The sequence below is a fragment of the Barbus barbus genome (genome assembly GCF_936440315.1).
Source record: "Barbus barbus genome assembly, chromosome: 41".
Taxonomy (NCBI): domain Eukaryota; kingdom Metazoa; phylum Chordata; class Actinopteri; order Cypriniformes; family Cyprinidae; genus Barbus; species Barbus barbus.
Window position 1 is genome coordinate 7,030,691 of NC_136719.1, and position 20,935 is coordinate 7,051,625.

The 20,935-nt window shown below is 38.0% G+C and overlaps 1 protein-coding gene across 2 annotated transcripts in view; it reads right to left on the reverse strand.

Moving 5' to 3' along the window:
• LOC306860117 (adenylate cyclase type 6-like) overlaps nt 1–20,935 on the reverse strand; it is a 63,443-nt gene that overhangs the window by 10,719 nt on the left and 31,789 nt on the right. For both annotated transcript variants that reach the window (XM_079401657.1, XM_079401656.1), the window contains 4 exons: nt 11,620–11,769; nt 5,396–5,517; nt 4,397–4,508; nt 132–259 (listed from right to left, as the gene is read on the reverse strand). In XM_079401657.1, the coding sequence (XP_079257783.1) occupies nt 132–259; nt 4,397–4,508; nt 5,396–5,517; nt 11,620–11,769 (512 nt within the window). The remainder of the gene's footprint in view (nt 1–131; nt 260–4,396; nt 4,509–5,395; nt 5,518–11,619; nt 11,770–20,935) is intronic.

Consider the following 20,935-nt stretch of genomic DNA (forward strand, 5'->3'; position numbering starts at 1 on the left):
TAGACATAAAACATTTCATATCCAACATTAAATTCACAGATCACTATCAAAAATTAGATGATTTAACCTCACAACTGTTCAATCTCACAAAGGTTGATGTTCAGATGAACTGACGCCTAAGTGAGACTTACGAAATGGCTTCAATCATGTCCACCCCCATCTCCACACAGCAGTGAGCGTGGTCCGCTCTGGGCTCAGGTAACCCTGACACGCAGTAGTAACAATCCCCCAGGATCTTGATCCGTAAGCAGTGGTTCTCCTGCACACACACACACACAAAATGGAACAGAAGTAAATTAGAAAGTTCAAGCTGAGGAGATGGCAGCTTCACACTGAGGTGTAAAAAGAGGGTAGTCATTCTGCTTAGAGTGTGATACAGAGTGTGATACATTCTGCTTAGAGTGTGTGATTTTTGTGTGTGCATCTGACACCATGTGCAAACGAGTGTCAATACTGATAAAAATTCATCAGACTGAAATATGTGACAATGGATCTGACAAAGGACGTACATTACAGCGAGTAACAGGTCTTAAAAGAAGTCAAATCAGAGCAATATGAAGTAGTGGTGTTTCGTTCTTGAATGAATAAGGCCCGGTTTCATAGACAGGGCTTAACCTAAACCAGGATTAGTTCAATTAGGACATTTAAAGTGGGGGCATGTAATTTTTCAAAAACGCTTTAGAAAACTGAGTTGGGGCCGAGTACCAAAACAAACTTGTAGCCAATCAGCAGTAAGGGGCGTGTCTACTCATGATATGGAGGAGAGCGCATTCAGTGAATAGCCGAGTCGAGCGACAGAAAGACAGGGATGGCAAATAAAAAACAAAAGAGGTAAACGTCTGCGGAACAATAAGGCAAGAAGTAGGACCCGTGTAAATATCGAATCAGCTTTCCAGCGCTGGAGAGAACTCAAGGAGCGGAAGGCCAGCGATCGGATGCCGAGGTTGCTTTGTTTCTTCTCGATAGGTAAGTAACACCGTGTCTACACCGGACCCGGCACACCGCAACAGCTAAAATCTGCCTACACTGGACACAATAAAGCGACCGTTGAAAATCATTTGAAATTTGTGTCAGCACGTCATAAATAGAACAGCAGTTTTCTGTCTGGGATTTGTCGCGCCGCGTAGCATCCAGTGTAGACGGCATCACTGAGCGCGTTTACATGCACGTTCTTAAGCCAATTATGTTTAATATGGAACGACTGGAACTGAAACTGACAGGAACGCATCGTTAGTGCAGATTTAAGCACATCTAGACCGAGCAAATGTCTTGCAGGAAAGAAAGAAGGAAATAAATCACAAAAGCAGACTTTTTCATGACGCAGAAAATTATAAAAATGTGTTCTCATCTCGTGCAGCAGAAGTAGAAGTGGTTCAGTCACAATGCTGCATTTATAACTGCATGAGAGGATAATATATGAGCTGTAGCCTAAGTTTCCCGCTGACATGTTGCAAGCTTAATTTAACATCACAACTGACAAATGTATGGAATACTCGGAGTCAGATACACAAATTTTTTTGACGTCACTACAGGGAAATAAACTGATTTATTAATGAACTCATGTAAACACAAAAAAATAGTTGGAGGAATGCTACATTAGAAATGCTGCTGTCATTCAACATTTCAGGGCTCCCATCAGATCTTCTAGAGGACAAGTGACCGTTTTTATCCTTGGTTGCACTACAGTGGCGTATCAAAAAACAGCTTCTGCGCTGTGGTGGAGCTCATGCTGAGGATGCCCTCTGGGAAGCCTCATTCCCACAGCCTGGAGCTGAGACTCCCAACCCTCAGGGATTATGAGAAACCCACTGGTGAACCCCAAACAAGCAAGGGGTACACGGCAGCGGGTCAGGCTGGTGCGCGTCTGCACACTATGTCTGTGTTACAGGCGTACCAAGCCGACCTGCTAAAAGAGCTAGATGAAGGCGAGGAGTTTAATTCAGATGATATAACTGAACTTAGGAGAACAGCTGATTTAGCTCTTTGGTGGCGGAGAGGCACTTATGGTTGACCCTGTCTGATATGAAAGAGAAGGACAGGGTCTTCCTTATGGACGCCTTCTGGTCTATTTGGCGACGCCGTCAATTCCGTTGTCGACAAATACCAGGAGGCTCGTAAACAGGTGGCGGTGTTTCAGCGGTTTCTCCCTCGCCGTTCTATAGCTCTGGGGACTGCTGGGCGGGAGTAGCCCCAGCCGTGTACCAGCTCCTCATACAGGAAGACTCAAAAATAGAGCGTTGCCTCTCGTGCTCCCCCGGAGCGGGACCGAGGTTGGCGACGCTCTAAGACGAGGCCCGATCTGAGGGTTGTGCTTCAGTCCAGGAAGCCCTCGACGAAGCAGACATCCTAAGTTTGGGACTGCTGAGGTTCAGCCCCTACTGGGGAAGAGCGGGGTACACCGCATTACACGGTGTCCGTCTCTCCTCAGCGCCCTCAGGAGATCGTTCTGCCAAACCTGCCAGTGTTTCAGGGCGCAGCGGTGTCCAGCAAGTGTCTCTCTCAGTTTTGTCCGCCCGGGATCGTATCGGAGCTGAGAGCCTGCTACTGTCCATCTATTGCTAGTAGCCCCGTTCTGGCCGGGCCGAGTATGGTTCTTGGACCTGATTTCTCTCCTCGATGGCTCTCCATGGAAGATTCCCGTCAGGAGGGATCTCCTCTCACAGGCGGAGGGCATGATCCTTCACCCCCGCCCGGAGTTGTGGAAGCTGTGGGTGTGGCCCCTGAGGGGGCACAACTCATAGCCTCTGGTCTCTCAACCGAGGTTTTTGAGACCATCCTCCAATCTAGAGCTCCCTCAACGAGGAAACTGTACACCCTGAAGTGGAGACTCTTCACTTCATGGTGTGGAGACCACCAGCTTGATCCAGTTAACTGCCCGATTAGTACAATGCTGGAGTTCTTGCAGGCCTGTTTCTCCGCAAGGTTAACCCACTCCACCTTGAAGGTCTACGTGGCAGCTATAGCGGTGTACCACGCCCCTTTTGGTGGTCAGTCAGTGGGCAAGGACCCCCTGGTTACACTTTTCCTCCGCGGTGTGATGAGGCTCAGGCACGATCTCGTGTCCCTCCTTGGGACCTCGCTGTGGTGCTAGAAGCTCTATGTAGGCCTCCCTTTGAGCCTATCGAGGAGATATCAGATCGTCTTCTTACGTTTAAGACTGTATTTCTCTTAGCAATATCTTCTCTAAAGAGAGTTGGGGATCTGCAGGCCCTTTCTGTGGCCCCTTCCTATCTCGACTTTGCGCCCGGTCTGGCCAAAGCATTTTCTGTATCCTCGTGCGGGCTATGTCCCTAAGGTCCTCTCCTCTACACCATGGCCTGTCGTACTTCAGGCTTTTTGTCCTCCTCCCTTCAGGGAGCCCGACCAGCAGAGGCTTAATTGTATGTGTCCAGTGCGAGCAGAGAAGGGCGGACCAACTGCTTGTTTGTTATGGTCCCCCTAAGAGAGGTCATCCTGCTTCCAAGCAAACCCTCAGCCGGTGGATAGTTGATGCCATTACTGTTGCCTATGATTCCTCTGATCTCCCCTCCCCTTTGGGGGTCAAGGCTCACTCAACAAGAAGTGTGGCGGCCTCCAAGGCCTTTCTGGCAGGTGTGCCTATGCAGGACATCTGCAATGCTGCGGGATGGTCTACACCCCTCACGTTCGTCAGGTTCTATGTCCTATATTTGCGAGCCACCCCTGGCTCTTCTGTTCTCTTGCCATAGTTGTGTTCTTCCACACTAGGCAGGGATTTGCAAGTCTGGCGGCATGGACATCTCGTTCCCCTAGCGTTTTCCAACGCAGCTCGAGTTCAAAATCAAACCAATTATTATTTAAGTATTGTTATATATTTACACTACCGTTCAAAAGTTTGAGTCAGTAAAAACATTTTTTTTATGTTTTTGAAAGAAATCCAAAGTTGCATTTACTTAAATTAAAACACAGTAAAACAGTAATATTGTGAATTATTATTACAAAATATTAATATATTTAATGTAATTTATTCCTGTGATGTACAGTAGATCTAAATTTTCAGCATAATTACTCCAGTCGTCAGTGTCAAATGATCCTTCAGAAATCATTCTAATATGCTGATTTGCTGCTCAAGAAACATTTTTTATTATTATCAGTGTTGAAAACAGTTGTGCTGCCTAATATTTTTGTGGAAACCATAATAATTTTTTTAGGATTCTCTGATGAATAGGAATAATCCTGATGTATTAACTAAAGTCATGTTCACAAACCAGTACTGTATTTCATGTTTTATATATATTTAATCATGTTGTATTTGAATGAAAACTGTATTCGTAATGTTGAATTCATATCTTGCGATCTCAACAATTTATTTAACATAGACTTCATGTTGTCACCATAGTCCAGCATCTTTTAGGCATGTGTTAACAGATGTGCTCACCGAAGCCAACTTGTCAAAGCGGGCAAACAGCTCGTTTAGAGTCATGACCAGCTCCTGAGCAGTGCACTGCGACGCCAGACTAGTGAAACCCTCGATGTCTGCAAACAAAATACTGACAAAGACACACCCAGAGAGAGAGACATTTAAACTGTATGAATTGTTGCTTTGTCTTTTACAATATTCCATCAGTCTGTTAACTAAAATGTCATGCCAATAAAACACAATGAATTAAGACAGATTAAAAAAAGCTTTAATTTAATGTTTGGAATCACAGAGGTCAATACCATAACAACTAGGTAGAAAAGTATACAGTATGAATGTGTGAATCCCTTGAGCTGAGGGGAAATTCACTCTGAGGCTGTGTCAGGGTAGGCGCTGTGGAGCGCTTTAATTGAATCGTGGTTTCATTTCAGTATCTTCTGGGGTTAGCGCTAGTCTAGCGACTGATAATTAACTATTCCCTCTCTCGCCATAATTAGCTGGCCACATTTCAAAACAAAAGCCCCACTCCTCCTATTACGAGCTCCCAGAGCTAAAGCAAAGAAGAAAAGAGTGAAAGAAGCAGGAGAGATCAATGTAAAGAGTGACAAATAAACAAAGAAAGGGCCACACGGCCACAGATTATAAAAAGCAGATGAACAACTTTAGCTAAAGGCTAACGCGAATAGTCAAAGGGTCGGCAGGTTGTAAATGTGCTTCAAAAGAAAAAAATTATTGAGACAAATTATTTCATTTGAAGTTTACAGATCTCAAAACTGACTATTTACTTTCTAAATAAAATAATGGTCAGTCAATTAAGAATAATTCATAATCTCACATGAAAATATACTGAAACTTGTCATTTGTGCTTATGTAATTAAGGCCATGAGGGAGGGAAAAATACTATAAAACCAATAATATCCTAAATATTCTTAGATCACTTGATTAGATTGCTTTTTTCATGATCTAATCCAGTCATAGTTAATGTGGCAGAGTTTGACGCATTACAGCAATGCTTACCTGACATTGTCGTGCTTCTGGATGTAGATCTTGTGAAACATCATGTCTTCTTTTTTAGCGTTGATGTCAGCCTTCATTTCCATGGCGACATGTCTTGGCAAAACCGACAGCAACAGGCGTTCCTGAAAATTGTAGAGAGGAGAGAAGAGAGGGAATGTGTGTGAGAGAGAAATAAAGAAAGATTACCATGCAATTCTTCTCACTGAAGACCAAACATCCTATCTTTTTATGTAGTTGTTCTTTGTTAAACATCAGCATCCCAGTGCATATATTTTGTTGGCTTGTCCACTGACAACAGTGTTTATTTTATTACATCTCTTTTAGATTTATATACATAGAATGGCATTTAAGAAAATGAACTGAACCTTCAATAGATTCAGAGCAGATGCCATATTTTGTGAAAGAACCATCTGTTTGGTGTACACCTTGGTGCCAAACATTAAGCTGACAAAGTGTTGAAAATATGCACAGTAGCCATTTCATTTTCATAGAATGGGATGAGATTTTTATAGAATTTCATTTAATCTCATGAGATCAGATTTTATGAAATTCAACAGAGTTCTCTGAGTGTCAAAGGTGGAATTTTATGGAATTTTGTTGATTTGGAATCACAAAAAAAATCACGATATATAATTTAGTTATATAGTTAGTCACAATATCAGATGTTAACTACATGTTTATCATGGCCAAAAGAATTAATGATAACAACATAATTGCAATATCTATAGAAATAAAACATTTAGTAAATAAAATAAACTAACAATGAGGAATAAATGTGTTACAGTATATAAAGCTAGTTAAAATAAAAACTGTTAATTGTTAGTTCATGTTACATCAGGTTCATTAAATAATATTAGCAGATACAACTTTTGATTATAATGTATTAGTAACGGATAAAAGTAACAACAACAAAGATTAATAAATCCTTTATATGTATTTTTCATTGTTAGTTTGTTAACTGATGTTAATAAATAGCACCTTATTGTAAAGTGTTAGCAATTCATCTTTAACATTGTTTATTTTTTGTTTTCTTTTTTTGGCCAAAGAGAGTTTGTAAGTGTAACGCTGAGTCCACTGAAGGAGGAACAAATAGAAAATAAACAGAACCAAATGATGACTTGAACTTTACTTCAACAAACTTGACCAGAAACCATAACAGAGCTCACAAACAGAGGGTTACACTGATCAAAGCTCAACAAGAGACAAGAGAAACATGAGGGCTATAAATACACACGCGCTAATGAGATAACAAGGAACACCTGAAAACAATTAAGACAGGAAACAGGAACACGAGGGACAGGAAACAGAAAGAATAAGACAATGAATACGACTTACCTTCAAAATAAAAGACATGACATCATAAAAGACATGAACTCAAAACATGAAAACATAAACACAGACGAGACAGTAAACGCAAAGGACTGTTAATAATAACTATAATAATAACACTAATAATAATAACTATAACTATACTGGCGTCCACACTAACACAAAATATTGTTAATTTTATTATAAGTAAAGCTGGAAAAAGGGATATCATTCCTCCAAATATATACAGTGCCCTCCAAAAGTATTGGAACAGTGAGGCCAATTCCTTTATTTTTGCTGTAGACTGAAAACATTTGGGTTTGACATCAAAAGATGAATATGAGATGAGAGATTAACATTTCAGCTTTTATTTACAGGTATTTTCATCTGGATCTGATACACAACTTAGAAGATAGCACCTTTTGTTTGAACCCACCCATTTTTCATGTTACCAAAAGTATTGGAACGGATAGAATTAACATTGATTAAAGTGAAGAAGACTTCATATTTAGTTGCAAATCCTTTGCTTTCAATAACTGCATCAAGCCTGTGACCCATTGACATCACCAAACTTTTGCATTCTTCTTTTGTGATGCTTTTCCAGGCTTCACCGCAACCTCTTTCAGTTTTGGGGGGTTACTCCCTTCAGTCTCTTCTTTAGCAAGTAAAATGCATACTCTACAGGGTTTAAGTGTGGAGATTGACTTGGCCAGTCTAAAACCTTCTACTTCTTGCCCCGATGAACTCCTTTGTTGTTTTGGCACTATGTTTTGGGCCATTATCTTGCTGCATGATGAAGGATCTCCCAATCAGTTTGGTTGCATCTTTCTGTAAATTGTCAGATAAAATATTTCTGTAGATTTCTGAGTTAATTTTGCTGCTGCCATCATGTGTTACATCATTAATGAAGATTAATGAGCCTGTCCCAGAAGAAGCGATGAAAGCCCAAGCCATTACATTACTTGTGTAATGTGTACTATAATGTACACCTGTGTACACTGTGTTTCAGATGAGCTTGTATGTTTGGGATCATGAGCAGATCCTTTCTTTCTCCAAACTTTAGCCTTTCCATCACTTTGGTCCATAAAATCAGTCCATAAAACCTTGTCCCAGACGTTTTGAGGCTCATCTCCTATTCTTCTTGGTTTGCATCTTCTGGTGTAGCCTCTGTACTTTTGTTCATGAAGTCTTCTGCGAGCAGTAGATTGTGATACCTTCACTCCTGCCCTCTGGAGGCTGTTGCTGATGTCACTAACAGTTGTTTTAGGGTCTTTCTTTACAGCTGTCACAATGTTTCTGTCATCAGCTGCAGATGTTTTCCTTGATCTACCCGTTTGAGGTGTGTTACTTAGTGCACCAGTGGTTTCTTTCTTCCTCAGGAGATTCCAGATGGTTGTACTTGCTATTGCCAGTGTTTGTGCAATGGTTTGATTGATTTTTCATCTTCTCGCAGCTTCACAATTGCTCGTTTTTGACACCTCTCTGGTTTTCATGTTGGTTACACGTCTAACTAACTATAAATGCAGTCTGCACGGATCTGAAACTGAGCGCAGACATTCAGTGCTATTTATTGTTTGAATAATCAATTAATAGGACACACCAGGGCAACAAAACACACCTCAGTCACATGTTCCAATACTTTTGGTAACATGAAAAATGGGTGCTGTTCAAACTAGGGATGCAACGATACCATTTTTTCAGAACCGATCCGATCCTGAAATTCTGAGTATCTGCCGATACCGATCCAATCCGATACCAGAGGAGTTTTTTTTTAAATCGATGTAGAATTTCTATACGTCTGTGTTTCTGTGTGTGTTACTCTTTTGTGTGTTAAACACAATCTACTACATATAGATAATGTAATTTTAATGAAAAATAACAAATGAAAAAATATATGACGAAAATACTATTATAAACTTGGTTTATAATACAGCAAAATATACTCTAGAAAAATCATGGGTGCACAATAATTTTATAAAACCTAGTGAAACATTTTTATTTACAATTAAAAGTGAATAAGTGTAGGACTAAATCTGGTGAAATTATACACATTGCTCTTTGAATTGTTGTAAAATACATTCATGAAAAAACAAGCAAATACATTTATATATACAGTGGTGTGAAAAAGTGTTGGCCCCCTTCCTGATTTTTTATTTTTTTTTGCATGTTTGTCACACTTTAATGTTTCAGATCAAACAAATTTAAATATTAATCAAAGATAACACAAGTAAACACAACATGCAGTTTTTGAATTAAGTTTTTTATTATGAAGGGAAAACAAAATCCAAACCCATATGGCCCTGTGTGAAAAAGTGCTTGCCCCCTAAACCTAATAACTGGTTGGACCACCTTTAGCAGCAACAACTGCAGTCAAGCGTTTGCGATAACTTGCATTGACTCTGTTACAGCGCTGTGGAGGAATTTTGGCCCACTCATCTTGGTAGAATTGTTGTAATTCAGCCACATTGGAGGGTTTTCGAGCATGAACCGCCTTTTTAAGGTCATGCCACAGCATCTCAATAGATTCAGGTCAAGACTTTGACTAGGCCACTCCAAAGTCTTCATTTTGTTTTTCTTCAGCCATTCAGAGGTGGATTTGCTGGTGTGTTTTGGATCATTGTCCTGCTGCAGAACCCAAGTTCGCTTCAGCTTGAGGTCACGAACAGATAGCCGGACATTGTCCTTCAGGATTTTTTGGTAGACAGCTGAATTCATGCTTCCATTTATCACAGCAAGTCTTCCAGGTCCTGAAGCAGCAAAACAGCCCCAGACCATCACACTACCACCACCATATTTTACTGTTGGTATGATGTTCTTTTTCTGAAATGCTGTGTTACTTTTACACCAGATGTAATGGGACACACACCTTCCAAAAAGTTCAACTTTTGTCGTCAGTCCACAGAGTATTTTCCCAAAAGTCTTGGGGATCATGAAAACTGAGACAAGCTTTTATGTTCTTTTTGCTCAGCAGCGGTTTTCGTCTTGGAACTTTGCCATGCAGGCCATTTTTGCCAGTTGTTCAGGCCTGGGTGTGGCTAGAGAAACTGAACTCAGGTGTGATACAGTCTGTTACAGCGCTGTGGAGGAATTTTAGCCCACTCATCTTGGCAGAATTGTTGGAATTCAGCCACATTGGAGGGTTTTCAAGCATGAACCGCCTTTTTAAGGTCATGCCCTTTTTCAACAATTTTCTACAATTTTCTACATGTCCTCATTTGTATATCTGTATAGTTGTATGTACATATGTTTAAACTGTATTTATCTGTATTTGAACGTCTACTAATGCTATTTCAGTTCTCTGTATGTATGTGCCGTACATGTGGAAGAATTGACAATAAAGCAGACTTGACTTGACTTGACTTGATAAACCACAGTTATGTTTTAACGGGGGGGTACACTTTTTCAAACAGGGCCATGTGGGTTTGGATTTTGTTTTCCCTTCATAAAAAAACCCTTCATTTAAAAACTGCATGTTGTGTTTGCTTGTGTTACCTTTGATTAATATTTAAATTTGTTTGATGATCTGAAACATTAAAGTGTGACAAACATACAAAAAAATAAAAAATAAGGAAGGGGGCCAACACTTTTTCACACCACTGTAAATATATAGGCTACTATAAAATTAAAAGACATTTCTTTTAAATCTATAGCACAGTAATGAAGGCAGCAACATATGATAGATAGGACAGAACAAGAAAGACTGTTAATAATCTTTCATTGCGCAAAAGTATTATAATATGTAAGGCTCCAATATAGAGCAGCAGAAAGCGCTTATGCGCATCCCGTGCGCAGAATGACGTGCTTGAAGCGACACGGAGTCACAGCGCGCATCCCTCTGAGTCCACATAGATACGTTCAAAGTACAAAGGGAAGAGATATTGATGCATAGTGTATTAAATCTGTGCGTAAGTTTATTAAGCCTTTTCTTTTAACAGTTTTAAACCTCAGTAACTGTGCGCTCTTGAAGAGAGTTTGACTGTACTAACCGAACGCGACACGCAGTTTGATTGCTGAATGGAGGATGACAGACAGCCGCGGCGGACAGAAGAGTTTACCTTTTTTGTGCCTTTCGTGGGGCTCAACAATAACACAGAATAGTATACGCACAATATCGGATTTGGATCGATCTTGTCTGACCGATACCCGATCTGCAGAAAATGACCGTATCAGAGTCGATACCGATCCTGAGTATCGGATCGATGCATCCCTAGTTCAAACAAAAGGCGTTATCTTCTAAGTTGTGTATCAGATCCAGTTGAAAATACCTGTAAATAAAAGCTGAAATGTTAATCTCTCATCTCATATTCATCTTTTGATGTCAAACCCAAATGTTTTCAGTCTACAGCAAAAATAAAGGAATTGGCCTCACTGTTCCAATACTTTTGGAGGGAACTGTATATGTATATATATATATATATATATATATATATATATATTAATGCTGTCAAAATTAGCGCACTAATGCAGGCCATTTTTCCAGTTTAACGACGTTAAAAATATTTAATGCCGTTAACGCAGGGGTGGAGCTAGGGTTACACAAATCCAGCAGTGCGCGCTGTAGCCTGTATTCAGGATTATTTACAGTATTATCATGATACGTGCAGTTTTAACTTGATTTCCATATAAAACATTTGTAAAAATTCACAATGATCATCAATACAGTATATTGTGAGACCCCCACAATGAATACATTCAGGATTTGTTGGAATTTTTGGAAAACTAATTTTTTTTTGTTCAAAACATAGAAACCTTTTGTAAAATTATAAAATGTTTTAACTCTCACTTTTGATCAATTTAATGCACCTTTGCTGAATAAAAGTACAAATTTCGAAAAAAAAAAAAAAACAACACTTTTGAACAGCAGTGTAGCTAATAAACTCTGCCAGTGAAGGTCATGGCCTCAACGCTGAACTGACCTGCTGCTGGTTTTCTCTTTGCAGGTGCAGTCGGGCCTGGATGTAGCCTCGCGTCTCCTGAAAGGCTTGTCTCTGAGAGACCTCTGCTGGGTAGTGGGTGCAGATCCCAATGATGTTGGTGCACAGGAAGATCAGCACGTTTGCACTCAGCTGAGAGGAACAGAAAAAAGAAAAGCAGACTCATTCAATGTCTCTCTAGTGATCAGTTGAACCTTTCAACAAAAACGGCTTTAGCTCAGTTCTCTGGAATCCTGGGACATCTGTCGTACTCTAGGGCTTTACTCGACTGCAGTATGGGAAAAAAAGCCAACCTCTGACCCGGAGAGGCTACTTCCTGTAGAGAAGTTTACAATAGGGGAGCTAGAACAGAGCTAAAAATGGAGCCTAAAGCAGAGCCAACACTGTAACTTCCTTTGGGTGAATGAGACGAGAGGAGGGGGTAATGGGAGATTGATGGGGGTTACTTCAGGTCACACGGTTCACACCATTACACTCGGCTGAAACACTGCACAATCACTATAAAACACTTGTTGGCCTATTTCCTAAAAAGCCTATCTTAAAATATATGCTAAATAATTACCAGAGTAGACATTATGTGGCTGTTGAGAAGCCATTCATGGCTACGCGAAGCTCATTACAATATTTGATTGAGAAAATATAACCAAAATAGTAGGTAAAAAGGTAAAATTAAGATTTCTAAAGCAGATTCCATAGAGTTCAGATATTTTATTGCATGAAGGGCTGGGCAATATGTTTAAAAAATTATATATTGTTGCTTTTTCAGCCATGTAGCAATATTTTGTTTTAAACATGTCTTAATATATACTGAAATGGCTTCAAAAATTATGTGTTTTTTTTGTTTGACTTAACCACCAAAATGTTAAATGTATAACACAAGAAGTTAAATAAAAATATATATATATAAATAGAGTAAAATATAAAATATATGTAAAATGCAGCAACATTTACTTAAGATAAGATCTACTTTAGATTAAGATAATAATCAAGGCTAATAATGAAGGCATGTTCAGAAATATTCAGGTCTGTGTATTTCTTGAAAAAAGTCTCTTATATTTACCAAGGCTGCATTTATTTGATTAAGAATACAGTAAGAACAGTAATAATGTGAAATATTATTACAAATTAAAATAACTGTTTTCTATTTGAATATATTGAAAAATGTAATTTATTCCTGTGATGTAAAGCTGAATTTTCTGCAGCCATTACTCCAGTCTTCAGTGTCACATGATCACTCAGAAATTATTTTAATATGGTGATTTAGTTTCTTATTATCTATAAGGAATAGAAAGATCAAAAGACAAGCATTTACTTGAAATGTAAAACGTATGTAACATTATAAATGTTTTTTACTGTCACTTTTGATCAATTTGATGATTTAATTTAATCCTCAAACTTGAACGTTAATTTTTTTCAGTGTAATAAAATAATAAAATAATCATGATAATCATTTTAAACAGGAGCCAACCTAAAACATAATAAAATAAAATAAATAATATATTTATATATATATATTTATTTATAAATAATATATATATATATATATATATATATATATATATATATATATATATATAAAAAATAATGTTTTCATGATCAAACTGGTAATAAATACATTGTAAATATTCAATATATCACCTAGTCTTACATCAAAATAATAACAAACACGTCCATCAGCTGAAATGAAACAATAACAGATGCGATGTAACGTAACTACAGAGGGACTCAGTTTGGAGTTGTTCAGTCATAACTCTGTATTTTAGGAGCGTGAGCGCAGTCTGAGGTCAATCGCCGCTAAATTAAGAGCTAATAATGGTGGAAAAGTAATCAGTCAATAAGCCTTCTTCCACTCTCATCGAACAATCAAAGCCCAGATCAACCATGACCATTTGATATTAAGAGTTAGCAATGAACTATAAAATAATTTCTCTCTGCCACTTTACAAACAGGCAGGTTTATTAGCAGCCATATTAATCTACAGTGTTGGGGAAGCTACTCTGAAACTGTACTTTGACAAGCTACAAGCTACTCGTAAGTTAAAGTAGTTAAACTACAGTCAAGCTACCCTTTTGGAAAAGTAGTTAGCTACACTACAAGTTACTATCAAAAAGTAGCTAGCTACATTGAAACTACTTTTGATTTTTTTGAACAACATATATTATAAATGAATAAGTGTCTGAGGAATGTTTTAAGTAAAATATTTAGTGTTTAAAACAATGCAATACAATTATGATTTCAAAGAGTATTGTTTTATTACACACAACACTCAAATATCTCAGACTGTTACAAAAAGTGTAACCTTTACTTGTCGTTTCTTTGAGAGACATGAACTTGGACAAATAAGGCCATGGGTAATTAACGTTAGTTGTTTCTCCATCCTCCAAATCTGCCGCCACGTCTTGCTCCATCATGGATAATATGGGTGTGTCAACCCACTCCTGTACGTCAGTGAACCGTTAGCCGCAAGATGCGTGATTAAACAACAGGTGGCGCCGTGGCGGTAATGGCAAAAAATGAGTTTGTAATCTAACAAGAAGAATATCCTTGCATCGCGCTGATTCGCGCAGGCTCGACAAAACGCAATGTAGCTTTTGCTCGCGCTACACCGCTACTTGCTGCAAAAAGTAGTTAGCTACTGGAAAAGCTACACTGTTTAAAAAGCAACTGAGCTACTGCCAAGCTACTGAAAAATGTAGTTAAGTTAGTAGCGTCGCTACTTGTAGTTAACTACTCCCCAACACTGTTAATCTAATAGCCTCTCATAGCTGACTGGATCATTTACGTCTGTGCTGTTCTGAAAACTACAGAGAATTTATCTGAAGTGATAGCAGAGGCAATGTTATACTGTGTGCTGCTCTACACGACATAAAACAATAGATTTGACAAACAATGGTTTTGCTACTGCACACAGAATACGAAATGAGAAAGCAAAAGGACAGGCGAGAGGCAATGCTGTAGTGCAGTGTGTGTGTGTGTGTGTGTGAGGTCGAGTCTGCTGGCCACACTGACATTAGGCAGATGGCTATGAGCTCTGTTTACATTAGAGTTTCTGTTCAAGCAAAACCAGGCCTGGTTTGTGTGTGTGTGTGTGTGTGTGTGTGTGTGTGTGTGCATGTGTGAGTGAGTGTGCACGTGCAAATGGACGCTCTTAGTGTTTTGACTGTTGACATCAACAATAGTGTTACAGCTATAGAGCAGTCAGTTTAACATGTTTATAACACCTGAATGTAAAACAGAACAAAACAGAGTAAATCAAAAGGTAAAACAGGGGATTGTGAAACATTTTAAAGCATTTTACCAACTTTTAATTTGATAAGGGATCCTAAAAAAGATGGGCATGAATGAAAGCTGCGTATGCATTGTGATACTCTCTACAATGGCGGACGACGTAACTCGGGGGAGAAGAATGGTTAAGTAAATTGTTATTTTTGTTTTCTTTCCGCAAAAAAAAAAGTATTCTCGTAGCGTCGCAAAACTGAAGTTGAGCCACTGATGTCACATGGACTGTTTTACCGATGTATTTACTACGTTTCTGGACCTGGGAACATTTCAGTTGCGTTGCTGTCTTTGGAGGGTCAGATAGCTCTCCGATTTCATCAAAAATATCTTTGTTTGTGCTCCGAAGATGAACGAAGGTCTTTACGAGTTTGGAACGACATGAGGGTGAGTAATTAATGACATAATTTTCATTTTGGGGTGAACTAACCCTTGAAGAGTTAATTTGCAAAAACTGATAATTTTCCAGAAATCACATTTTTTTTATTGCGCGTTCCAAGTTATATCAATCAAACTGCAGTTGGGTTATTTTGCTTAAGTAATAATAACTAAACAAATACTGGCAATTTACAAAATTTAAGTTAATTGAAAGTATGGTTTTTTGCATATTAAAAGTTTGTTTTATAGCAAAAGCAGATAACTCCACATTTCATGTTTTAGAGTTAATCTTTGTAATCTCCTCAGATGACAATGTAGATGCCTGACGAACGTTGTTGTTGTTGTGATCATAGACTGTATGGAGGTGATTACACGCAATACACAAAGGTTTTCCTTCACCATTGTGACGCGCTGCTTTTGCAAGGATCCATGAAAACATTTCAGCTTTTATTTTCCTTTTACGCCCTGAAGATATCACAGGTTCATCAACTTCCTCAAAATTATCCATCCTCGATCACTTTTAGTCAGCTTTGATGAAACTCCTCTCAGCTAGCACGTCTTTTCAAAGTGAAAGTAGCCTTGTCACCTGACCTGAAAACAGCGCGCTGATTCGCTAAAATGGACTTATCGGTTTCTGTTCAAAAACGTGAACTCGCGATGCCTTGAAAGTGGACAATACCGGCTTTTTTGACAAAACGTGTTTAGGGTTCAGATCGCGCTATGTTTGGACAATAATGTGCGGCACTCAGCTCATTTTTTTAAAGTGGCGTTTATCGGTTTTTGCAAATGAACTCTTCATATATACATACTTACACACACACACACACACATATATAAATGAAAATAATTAAAACTGAAAATACATAAAAAAGCGAATTCAAAATATTAATAAATACTATAATTCTAATATAATACTAAAATAACACTGGTCAATATTGGATATTTCATTGTTTTGCTCATTTTTAGTTAGAATAATTTATAAAAATTAATAATTTAATAACACTGTTTGTAATCTTTAGCAAATCTCAAATGAACATCCATTTTTATACTGTACATTATAATGCTGTTATACTTAAATTACTTAGCATTTAAAATGATTGAGTTTTTACTGTTTTATTTTTATTTGTTTAGACATTAGAACATAATGTTTATCTATACTGAACAATAGTACAGAATTTTAACATTTGCTATTTATGTATTTATCATTTATCATATTATAACATGTAAATAATCTGTTTAATAAATTATTATTAAAGAATTAATCCCTAATATAATGATTTGTAAAGCCACTGTAAAAAATGCATTACCTATCTTAGACAATAATTATTATCTGAATAATAATTAATAATAATAAAAATATCTTCACAATCAGCAAGCCTTAATAAATTGAAGAACATTTTAAAATCAAAATATAATTGTTTGACATAAAAAAATGTGCTGATTCTTTTGACTGAATATTGGTTATGATCGGTGTGTGTTACCAGCTGTGTGTTCATATCCCAGGCAGGTCCTAATTGCTTGCTCTTCACCAGAGGGTGAGGTCAGTGGGTTTACACACACACACGTACTCACACACACACACACACACACACACACACACACACTTGGCCGTTCTGTTTGCGCAACTTGACACCTCTCTCCTTCACGCTCAAGATTTATAAGCAATAACCATCACAAGCACTGGAACACAGAGAGAGACATCGTTCACTCCTTTACTCCCTGTCAATCTTCTCTTCCGTCTCTTTTTCTTTGTCTTTCACTCAGAAATCATCAAATGAATATATATTCCTGACTCCCTCACAGCGTGTTCTCACACACCGGCTTCAAAAGTGACATATTCACTGACACTGAGAACATCTCTTCCCTTAAAAGCCAATGCTTAGAGATCCTTTTTGTGTCTGCCAATTTCTTTCCGGTAAAAGTCAACAAGCGCCGTGTAGAAACTGTCATAAAAATTATATTATGATTACAGCTCACACTGAATGTCCATGGCAGTGTTTATTGCTCAGAGTGGTGAGACAGAGAGCATCTAAGGAATGCTCCGGGTGTAAAACTACTTAAGCTCTATGAACAGCATCTGTGGCATAATGTCCATTACCAAAGAATGTAATATAAGAGTTAATAAAATCCAAAAAAATAATAATCTTCTTACACTGGAAGTCTATGGAAGTCTATGGGCCAACAGTGTAATTATGAAAATGTGCAGCTTCTGTTTTTCAGTTCAAGGTTTGTTATTTGAGCTGTAATGTTGTCAAAATTGTCTTTTCAGATCATTTGGAATGACTTTTTTAGGTGGATGAACTCATTACGTGTTACTAAGGTCATTCCTGTGAGCATGCAAACCATGAGAAAACTAGGTTTAAACATTCAAGGCATGAGTCATTTGGATTACTTTTATGAAAGTGCATTGTTGGATTTTGACAGCCCCCATCCCAAATCAATTCCCAGGGTTTCTGGAGGTTTTATGAAACTTGACTTTTTAAAGACCTTTTAAGACCAAGTAATGAATATGGAAATATATGTCTATTCTATAATATATGTGTATTCTACTGCAAATGTCAAAAAATTCATAAATTAAGACACATTTGTTTTCTAAAAAATGTATCAAAATGAAGTGAATTTGTGATAATGATAACATGAACAAATACCTGCCAAATGGGTCAGAAAAATAAACTTACTTCAATGGGGGATATATATATATACAGGTCCTTTTCAAAAAATTAGCATATTGTGATAAAGTTCATTATTTTCTGAAATGTACTGATAAACATTAGACTTTCATATATTTTAGATTCATTACAACACAACTGAAGTAGTTCAAGCCTTTTATTGTTTTAATATTGATGATTTTGGCATACAGCTCATGAAAACCCAAAATTCCTATCTCAAAAAATTAGCATATTTCATCCGACCAATAAAAGAAAAGTGTTTTTAATACAAAAAAAAAAGTCAACCTTCAAATAATTATGTTCAGTTATGCACTCAATACTTGGTCGGGAATCCTTTTGCAGAAATGACTGCTTCAATGCGGCGTGGCATGGAGGCAATCAGCCTGTGGCACTGCTGAGGTGTTATGGAGGCCCAGGATGCTTCGATAGCGGCCTTAAGCTCATCCAGAGTGTTGGGTCTTGCGTCTCTCAACTTTCTCTTCACAATATCCCGCAGATTCTCTATGGGGTTCAGGTCAGGAGAGTTGGCAGGCCAATTGAGCACAGTAATACCATGGTCAGTAAACCATTTACCAGTGGTTTTGGCACTGTGAGCAGGTGCCAGGTCGTGCTGAAAAATGAAATCTTCATCTCCATAAAGCTTTTCAGCAGATGGAAGCATGAAGTGCTCCAAAATCTCCTGATAGCTAGCTGCATTGACCCTGCCCTTGATAAAACACAGTGGACCAACACCAGCAGCTGACATGGCACCCCAGACCATCACTGACTGTGGGTACTTGACACTGGACTTCAGGCATTTTGGCATTTTCCTCTCCCCAGTCTTCCTCCAGACTCTGGCACCTTGATTTCTGAATGACATGCAAAATTTGCTTTCATCCGAAAAAAGTACTTTGGACCACTGAGCAACAGTCCAGTGCTGCTTCTCTGTAGGCTTGACCTGGGGAATGCGGCACCTGTAGCCCATTTCCTGCACACGCCTGTACACGGTGGCTCTGGATGTTTCTACTCCAGACTCAGTCCACTGCTTCCGCAGGTCCCCCAAGGTCTGGAATCGGTCCTTCTCCACAATCTTCCTCAGGGTCCGGTCACCTCTTCTCGTTGTGCTGCGTTTTCTGCCACACTTTTTCCTTCCCACAGACTTCCCACTGAGGTGCCTTGATACAGCACTCTGGGAACAGCCTATTCGTTCAGAAATTTCTTTCTGTGTCTTACCCTCTTGCTTGAGGGTGTCAATGATGGCCTTCTGGACAGCAGTCAGGTCGGCAGTCTTACCCATGATTGCGGTTTTGAGTAATGAACCAGGCTGGGAGTTTTTAAAAGCCTCAGGAATCTTTTGCAGGTGTTTAGAGTTAATTAGTTGATTCAGATGATTAGGTTAATAGCTCGTTTAGAGAACCTTTTCATGATATGCTAATTTTTTGAGATAGGAATTTTGGGTTTTCATGAGCTGTATGCCAAAATCATCAATATTAAAACAATAAAAGGCTTGAACTACTTCAGTTGTGTTGTAATGAATCTAAAATATATGAAAGTCTAATGTTTATCAGTACATTACAGAAAATAATGAACTTTATCACAATATGCTAATTTTTTGAAAAGGACCTGTATACACATACATATTCATATACACACATATATATAAATAAAAACAAATATCTACCAATATATATATATATATATATATATATATATATATATATATATATATATATATATATATATATAGGTAGATATTTGTTTTTATTTGAAATACAAACTCACTTACTTTTATTACTCATAAATATTTTATTATAACTTTTCATGTGACATGGTCGACCAAAGAAGTTGAGTGCACGTGCTCAGCGTCATATCCAGAGGTTGTGTTTGGGAAATAGACGTATTAGTAGGGATGGGTATCGTTTACATTTTATCGATACCGATATCGATACTGTTTATTGATACCGATACTTATCGATACTATTATCGATACTATTTGGTGCAAAAAGATATGATGTGAAAAGTTGTTGAAAATTAAGTTATTTTATTACTGCTGAACTTTAGCAACTGTATTAAAGTTCTTCAGTCAGGAGCAGGGAGTTATTTTTATCTGTGTTTTATTTTATTAACATTTAAAGAAATAGTTCACCCATAAATGAAAATTGTAATTTACTCACTCTCAAGCTGTTTTAAATCTGGGTGAGTTTCTTTCTTCTGTTAAACATACAAATTATTTTGAAGAATGTATAATTTTTTATTCTTGTCCTGAACACAAAAGAAGATATTTTGAAGAATGTAGGTAACCAAGCAGTTGCTGGTCCCCAGTGATTTCCAGATTTTTTTCTATCAAAGTCAGTGGGGACCAGCAACTGTTTGGTTCCCAACATTCTTCAAAATATCATCTTTTGTGTTCAGGACAAGAATACAAATTAATACAGGTTTGGTAAAACATGACAGTGAGTAAATAATGATAGAATTAAAATGTAGGGGTAAACTATCCCTTTAATGAACATCGGCAGCATTCTGTCCCTTTAAGAGCTGCACGCATCTGTTTCTCTCGGTTTACTTTCACTTTAGACATAACTAACTGTGTTTATATGTAAACCTGTTTTTGACAATATCAAATTTGACAGTATCGCAATCAAACGATAACTAAGATAACCAAGTAATCATGTGCTGTTTGACCAGCCTTTAGTGTAATTTACGCACGTTTCAGTGTACATGATCTGAATAAGCACACGTCAGAGCAACACGCGAATGAAATGTTTAACTGGCAAGGCTTTAAACTAAAGCACACGCAAATAATGTACTTTTGTGATTGCGAATAAGTGCAGAGTCACGTGAGTGTAACTCTACCGCTGAGTCAACATTTGATGTGAATGTATCTCACGAGTTGCAGTTGGAGCTGGAGCCGGGAGACATAGTAAATACAGCGCATTGCTTGAGGTAGATGTTGTGTTTTGTTAGTAAATGTTTCATTATATTACTGGTGTTGCCTC